The sequence below is a fragment of the Notothenia coriiceps genome, unplaced genomic scaffold (genome assembly GCF_000735185.1).
Source record: "Notothenia coriiceps isolate Sejong01 unplaced genomic scaffold, NC01 NC01_scaffold00005788, whole genome shotgun sequence".
Lineage (NCBI taxonomy): Eukaryota > Metazoa > Chordata > Actinopteri > Perciformes > Nototheniidae > Notothenia > Notothenia coriiceps.
In genome coordinates, this window is record NW_011338489.1 from 156645 (window position 1) to 165063 (window position 8419).

Sequence of the window (8419 nt, forward strand, 5' to 3'; positions counted from 1 at the left end):
CTTTTAGAAGGGAAGATATGGTCATTTGTTCTGGGAATGTCATTATCGAACCTGAGACCTGAAAAACAGGCTCAGGGCTTAACAGGTTAATAAAATGTTTCATTATCCACTAATTTCAATGAAACATAACGAAAAGATAAAGGAAGTACAACATGTGCGTAATAATTCAGATAGCTACCGTGTCTCGGAAGTTTAAAAGCCATTTTAGATTTATTAAAGCATCACAAAGCTACCGTTAAGTAAAACTCACAGGGTTTAACGTGCCGTGGTGTGTTTGTGTGTGTTTCTCTCCCTCTCCACCCATGATTCTCCCTCTCCACCCATGATTCTCTCCCTCTACCCATGATTCTCTCCCTCCAGGTGCTGCCTCTCCCTCAGGTGTTCTCAATCCCCAGTCAGGGCCTGCCTAAAGGCCTGAGGAAGGCTGGAGCACTCTCGCTTCGTTCTCCTCTGAACTGCATGTGGGACCAGTGCAGCCTGTGGGACGTATTTAATAGTTGTTGCTAGTTTTTGGAGATGTGCTCCAGTGTATCTTTTTGCATTGTTTACGTTTATCACATTGTCTTTTGGTTAGGTAGATCAGTTTCCTCTCTCTTTTTTTCTCCTGGTTATTTTATATGTTGTTAATTCCCTTTTACCCTAGAGTCTAGACTATTAGGAAACGTAACAAAGGGAACAACAGGAGGAAGGAAAGAGACATGGGGGGGGGTGCAGGGCTTCAGGAGTGTCTCATGTGATTCTGTGTCCCAGCACCATCTCTGAGAAGGGCGAGAGAGTGGGAGAGAGAGAGAGAGAGTGAGAGAGAGAGAGAGAGCGAGAGAGAGAGAGAGAGAAAGAGGGAGGAAAGTATAGGCTGTGAGGAATAAGGGGTCAGTCCAGGGATTGTCCTCGAAAGGAGAGGAACTACTTCTGTATGTGTGTGAGGGTGATGAGTGTGCATGTTGTGTTTGCCTTCTCTGATGTTTGAGGTCGTTTGCTTCCACCTGTACACAGAGGACATATTAATATTTCACCGCCATGAGTCGGACCACCTTTTTTGAGGTAAGCATAAATGTATGTAATTAAGGTACGTGCCAGAAATGTTGATTAACTGAAACTTGTCATGTCCACTTTGACAAATAATTTTAAATTGGTTTATTTGACAAGGCCTCAAGAGACTCACTTTAAGAAGTATGTTGCAGTGGTCAAGCAGAACTGGAGAAATCATTAATAATGTTGCAAAGAAGTTTAAAGAGTCAACAGAGTTTATAAAGTCAGAGTTTTTTGTGTCAATGTAAACTGAGGTGGATTTTTCCTTTTGTTTTCAGTGTCCTGTCTCAAGTTCATCAGCTTTTACTAAGTAGAGAAATGAATGCTAAGAGACGGATATAGACACCGTGAAGGGACAAACTGGATAACCTTTGATGTTGAATGTCTGAAAAAATACCACTTTGAATATAAAGAGTAAATGTTCATTTGAAAACCACTTTACCCCTCACCTACACAAATCCCTCTCAATCACACATGCACATGTTCTGTATGACCTTTGCTGTCAGCAGAGCCTTCGGTTCCCATGAGAGGACAGGGGCGTCTGATAATCTGATTTACAAGGACACAGCACAACTGAGTGCACACGGTTCTACAACACACCACCCTAATGAGATCCTTAGTCTCTCTGTGAAAACGCAGATGCATCAACATGTGCTCCTAGAATGCATTTGGGAAAGGTATAACAGATGGAAAGCAAAACAAACCCGTCTCCCAGGGTACCCTTTACTGAAACATCAGCATGGCTTGTGCTCTGCTCACACCCTGCAAAGCATGAACACACTGCAAAGGGTTAGATACAATGTTCAATACTCTAGGTGAGTGTCATTTCTATTTAAAGAGTGCAAGTCAATTTCTTGTTTGAAGATGTAGTTGATCAAATGAAGGGGAGGTTGCTACTGATACAAATCAAGAAAGAATCAATGAATAGGTTACTGTAAATTAGCATGGCAACAAGAGTAAAAGACTTGCGAACATGTGTTTTTTTTGCAATGCACACAGCAGATTGTATAAAGCTCTCCCTTTACCTCATCTGTGCACTCAGCAGATCTTGAGGTATCCATTAGTGGGTTGTTACACTGTCCAATAAGGGAACCAATTTAGCTAGGACAGCTCTGCTGAGCAGCACAGTATGGAGTGCTTTCAGAGCAAATTGTGGGATGCCACCCACCATCCTCCTAGCAAATGCTGTACATCACCACTGACATGGTTTAATCAAGAGGAAAAAGATGTGAGCAAGAGAGCAGCAGGACAACACTCAGCCGTTTTCCCCTATCAGACTCCACCGGCCTTATTATTCAGATTGAGATTTTGTACTTGATCAGGAAAACTGGACACTTGGCAGTATAGGTCCCCTGATGAGAAGCAATATTGTAGTATTTTCATAGATATTTCTATGGTTGACTCACTCATACAAAGGTATATCAAATCATGGATTTTCTTAATGTCATTCATTTTTTGTAAAGCACTTTGAATTGCCTTGAAAGTGCTTTATAAATTGCCTTGCCTTGCCTATGCTGCAAAGTACAAAGCTGATATTCATTGCAGTATATGTGTCAATAACATGAATGTTTTAAAGAGGCTGACATATAGATCCTTTGTATAAGAAGAAAAGTTCTACGTGGCTTATGAGAAGAAAAACGTAACTACATAAATCAGCAGAAGGTGTTTGAAAACAATCTTTTATGAAGATACTTATTGTTATTACCGATTGAGTTGACTTTTAGGGTTACATCTCGTTGCAGTAAATAAATCTAAGAAAAAAATGGAAATCTGTCAACAATTTGTGTGAAACTTACTACCTTGTTGTTGTGCATTTTAAAGGTGGTACATCTTGTGTTTCTCTTAGGTGAGGGTCCTGAATGGCAAGACCAAAGAGCATCTTTGTTTTTTAGATAAGGTATGACAACATATTGGCATGTATTCGCTCTTTCTCTTTTTCCCCCCTCATGTAGATGTAAAGTAGGATAAACAACTCTTTATTAAAACTACTTACACTATGTTAAATATTCCATTTATATTCTATTTTCTTTTTAATTGGGCATACATTTAACACTTTGCGCACAATTCAGCCTGTGATAATGTTTGTGTTATCTTCTCTTGGGATGAAACTTTAAATAAGCTCATTGGCGTAATAAAAAAAATGGCCGCACATCAAGCATACTTTGTGTTTTTATTCCATTCAGGTTGAGCCTTGTTCAACAATAGGAGACATTAAAAGCCTCTTCCACAAATCATGTAAGTGTTCATATGCCGCTTTTGGTTTTAAACTATCATTTGTTTGTGTTATTTACTGGCTTTTATGTTTTAGCTGAGTCCTGGACAGGGAAATTCCCATTTTTTGTGTAGAGTATAGTGCAATTTCATTAACCCAGTAAGATTTGTAAAGATGCTTGTTATCCAAGAGTTTAATTTCAATTGATTTTGTATTATTGCATTATTTGTGTATTTTATTGCACAAAACTGTTAACTACTAGTTGAATTCAATCGATTAGCTTGCCGAGCTATTGATTGACATATTTACAGTGCATAATGTCCAACCACTTCACCAAACAGATGTTTTGTTAAAAAGCTATTCCTTCTTTACTCCTCTAAAGCCCACATTGGTAAAATGTTTGACGCTCACTGTGCGTCTGGTCAAAAACGTTACCAAATATTTGCCGAACCTGATGCAAACAAAATCTATCAGAGCAGCAGTGCTCAATGTGACTCCATTGTGATCCATTATTGTTGGGCTTGAGGCCAAAAGTCTGTGAGTGCAATGCCAGTTATGTTTAATCCTGTGTATCTGTGTATGTGAGTGTGTGTGTTTGATCCTCTCAGATCCTCACTGGTATCCAGCAAGACAAGCCCTGAGCCTTGACCCCAGTAAGTAGCCATATTGTGTTGTTTTCATTTTTCATTCTTAATATTACAATGGGTGATAGCTATTTACTGTTTTAATGCTGTTCACAATCTGAACTTCATCAACCGCAATAATTAAAAGTATGTTATCTTTAACATGAACTATATTATATATTATGTCGAACGATATGGAAAAAAGTCATCGTATAGTATGTCTGAAATATGATGAAAGCATAAAATGTGAAAAGAATACTTGTTATATTATATCCAAAACATTGAGAAAATATATACTACATTCTCTTGAAAAAATCACAATGTAGAATGTTGATGATTTTAAATATCCTGAATTAATAATAATGAAAAAAGTCATAGTATAATGTGTCAGCTAATGTGTAAAAGTCGTAGTACTGTGTCGGAAAAAAATTTTTTTAAAAGTAAAGTTTGTCAAATGGATTAATTAAAATGTGAAAAAAGTTATAGTTTGTCGAAACAAAAAACAAAAGCGACAAAGTATAGTATGTCAAACATTTTTTTAAAATAGAAAAAAGCATTCTATTTTAATGCAATAATTTAACGACATACTACACCACGCCTGGTTTCTACACACTATACCGTGCCTTATTTCGACATAAAATACCATGTTTATTTTTTGCATTTTTTCGACATAGTATATAATGTTGTTTGTCATTTGTATCAACATACTATATACTACGCCTTATTACGACATAAAATACTATGCTTTGTTTTTTAAATTTTTTGACATAGTATATTATGTAGTTTTTTGCAATTTTTATTGACATACTATACTTCGCCTTATTTCGACCTTGCCTTATTTCGATTTTTGTTTTATTATAACATTTACAAATTAACTTTGCTTTGCATATGGAGGTGAATGAAAGCCTCAAAAAGCGCCCCTCATCTTTACCGTCACAGTCATATTTCCTATCATCAAACCTACATTTTAAAAAGGACCTACCGTGAGTTGTGATATTGTAGAGCTTTAATTAAATGAGGGCTATCTTGTTACTAAAAATAACAGGGTGGAGACGTTGGTTTGAAAGCAATCTGGGCCAGTTCCCCCTAATGGTATTCTAAAAATGTCATCCAATTAGAGCAACATATTATCTGTGGCCATGCCCCCTGTGAGCTTCCAGGTAGAGGGAATGTGTGCTGGAAATCTGAACCGACACTCTGAAACCTCAGTTTAAGCCACACAACTTCTTAAATGTACTTCGTAATAATGTATTTAAATGTGATTATTATTGGTAATTCTGTCAATATGGTCATTCCAGATAAAGATGTTTTCAGATAAAGTTGAATTTGTGTGCATAAAATATAAAAAATGTTTTGTTCTTCTTCCTTTTGTTCTTATAGAGGACAAATCACTCAGAGACGAAGACATTTTACAGAATCTACCAGTCGGGACTAATGCTACCATGTACTTCAGAGATCTTGGTCCACAGATAGGTTGGACTATGGTAAGAAGAGCACACTCATATATTACTGAAAGTTGAAATATGTCAGTGTCTGGCCTTTCGAGTTCAAATCGATAATTAAGCCGACAAATATATAATTCATTTCATTCAACTTCATGTATACAGCAAATTTCACACAGGATAACATGCAACAAATATTTATTCAAATGAAAATGACAGAATAACAATAAAACATGCAGGATATACAAGTTCCAAATCATATAACTCACACTTACAAGTTCAATTTATTTTTGCTTATTACCTTTGTTAATACTTGTTTTGTTTCCAGGTGTTTCTGGCAGAGTTCATCGGGCCCCTTCTCACCTACCTCCTCTTCTATTTTCGTGTGCCGTACATTTACTCTCACAGATATGCCTTAACCTCTAGTCCTCATCAGGTTGTCAGGTAGGTTGTGGGTTTAAAATAAGGAATTCAAGTTTGGAAACAATGCATTTTTCATTCATGTCAGGGAATAATTTCCCCTGCATGTCATCTTTCGCCCTCTGACGCAGATGCCCAGCCTTGGGCAGCCGTTATATCCCTTAAGGAGGGGCTGCCCTAGCATTTTGTTGTTGTTACCAGTTTATGACCGGGCAACTCTCTGTCAGAAATAGTTATTGTTATGGGACACCTGGAACACATCCTTCTTGGGGTGTAGATGACCCCGAGCCATAAGAGACAACAAATGTGATTCAGTGTCCCTCAGCTGTGTAGTCTATCTATTGAAGAATGTTGATTATTACACTCTGAACTAGTTAAAACATCGAACTACAGAAGGGTTCTTCAGAATGTATTTGGCATCTCAACCGTGTGGTCAGATCGTGGCCCGTGACATGTCTTGTCAGTTCTCCGGCCGAAGCTCCAAATAAACCGTCAGTGTTTGCCATCAAAGCTCCAGCTCTCATCGTGTCTCTCTGAGTCCTGTTTCCAATTGCTTCAGAAGTTTCCCCCACAATTCACACAATTCCTTGTCATGCTGTGGTGTGTCATCCAATGATGTATGTTTGGCACTTAGGGCAATTATAATCTCAAACGATACTGGTACTTCTGACATCCTCCCACCTCTCTCTCTCTCCCCCAGACTAGCCTGTGCCTGTCACACCTGCCACTATATGAAGAAGTTGATAGAGACTATCTTTGTGCATCGTTTCTCCCATGGGACCATGCCTCTCAGGACGATAGTCAGGGTGAGGACATGACCACCCATGAAAAGATGAGCCTCTGACCGCATAATGACAACCTCTGATACAGAATGTCGTTATTATCGGTCTTTTTTTAGGTGTGTTTAGTAGTTAAACATTTGAATTGTAATTACATTTTAATTTACATCGACCAGTTCAGAATTGTTTCCTCTCTTAGAACTGTTCCTATTACTGGGGTTGCTCTGCTTGGTTGGCCTACTATATCAACCATCCACTTTATACACCTCCATGTAAGTCAGCCTATGTGTGCGCGCACACACACACACACACACACACACACACACACACACACACACACACACACACACACACACACACACACACACACACACTTTGCAAGCAGCACCAATCAACACCAGCTTATATTTCTTCACAGCATATGGAGAACTACAAGTCAACTATGCATTATTCATATTTATGGTAAGTACAGTACACTGAAATTCCACATCAACTCAATAACATTTGTTTCACGGTTTGACAGTAAGGGTGCAAAATGCTTTTTTCTGTTAGATGTGTGAACTGGGAAACTTCTCCATTCACTTGACTCTAAATAATCTCAGAGCAGAGGGTGAGTTGTTGCATTATTCTGTTGACGGTTTCTAATCCATCCATTTAGATTGTTTTTGTGATAAATATATTAAAACCTTTAATTGTCCCTGTTTTAATAGTTGCTTACTTCAGGCTGAAAATATTTTTTGGTTGATTCACCATTAAAACATGCATGATACTGGTGTCTAGAGTATTTTTAATATGGTAAAAAATATTATGTTTTTGTCACAAACTATTTCTCAGGATCCAGGTGCAGAAGATTTCCAGCACCAACAAAGAACCCCTTCACATGGCTATTTTTCTTTGTTTCCTGTCCAAATTACACATATGAGGTAATCAAGAGCCTTTCAAGTAATTCATCATTACACATAGTATTGCCCAGGCTTGTGTGTTTACCTCTCTGCCTGTATTTTTGACACATACTCTAGGTTGGAGCTTGGATGAGCTTTTCCATCATGACCCAGTGTCTGCCAGGTATGTTCACTAGTATTGCAGCAGTACATTATGTTTTATTGACCGAAATCCACTTGTGTATTCTCTGCTTGTATGTTTTGTTTTCCAGTGGCATTGTACACATTACTGGGGTTCCTTCAGATGGCCATCTGGGCCAAAGGGAAGCACAGAGCCTACAGCAGGGAGTTCAAGGACTATCCCAGCGTCCGGATGGCCATTATCCCCCTGGTTCTCTGATATTGATCAAAACAAAATGAACTATTGTAGCATACAAGTTATGTATTTTCACAGTCCTCAAGGGTTTTGCACTTACAGTAAACGATGTTTGCTGCTACTAAGGCCAATACTATGCAATATATTTTATATATCTATGTACTGAAAGGGGTAGGAATGTAAATATTATGGCAATATACTGGAACATCTAAAAAATATAATACGTTCATTTTTTGTTAGTTTGTTCCCAATGAGTATTTATCATTACAAGCTGACTTATTACCCCACAGGTTGAGACACTTATGTTCAATGACACATGCTTGAAGCACTAAAAGCAGATGTTAAATGATGCTAATAATAAGCTTCTCCACCATTTATCTCAGATTTGTACTTAAGAGAAATGGAAAACTATACTGTAGAAATGTGACTTCTGGAATGAATGTGTAGAGGACTCATCAGTCAATAATAACTGTTGTTCTCCAGCCCTACTGTCTAATCTCAGGTTTTAAAACTGTTATGTATTGTATGTGTATGTGAGTGACTTGAGTTAAAAATACATCACACATGATTTCTCTGGGGAAAAGTCCACATCTTAAGTGTTTATTTATTTGATATGAAGCCCTGATAACATTTTCATAATGATAAAGCGCAAAGTGT

General features: G+C 37.9%; 1 protein-coding gene across 1 annotated transcript; it reads left to right on the forward strand.

Moving 5' to 3' along the window:
* The first annotated feature begins 897 nt into the window (after positions 1-897).
* On the forward strand, positions 898-8335 carry LOC104943218 (very-long-chain enoyl-CoA reductase-like). The gene is made up of 13 exons (XM_010768558.1): positions 898-1041; positions 2876-2926; positions 3213-3264; positions 3850-3894; positions 5245-5348; positions 5635-5750; positions 6427-6532; positions 6705-6777; positions 6924-6967; positions 7058-7115; positions 7340-7428; positions 7525-7570; positions 7659-8335. Exons 1-13 carry the CDS (start codon positions 1018-1020, stop codon positions 7784-7786), a joined length of 936 nt encoding a protein of 311 aa, XP_010766860.1. The 5' UTR covers positions 898-1017; the 3' UTR covers positions 7787-8335.
* Positions 8336-8419: the final 84 nt, after the last annotated feature.

Bases quoted from the DNA above. Each gene is read 5' to 3' on its own strand.
- LOC104943218 (XM_010768558.1), top strand. From the start codon at position 1,018: ATGAGTCGGACCACCTTTTTTGAG. The intron at 7,116-7,339 runs GTGAGTTGTTGC...ACTATTTCTCAG, and splicing joins AAATAATCTCAGAGCAGAGG to GATCCAGGTGCAGAAGATTT. The intron at 7,429-7,524 runs GTAATCAAGAGC...CACATACTCTAG, and splicing joins GTCCAAATTACACATATGAG to GTTGGAGCTTGGATGAGCTT.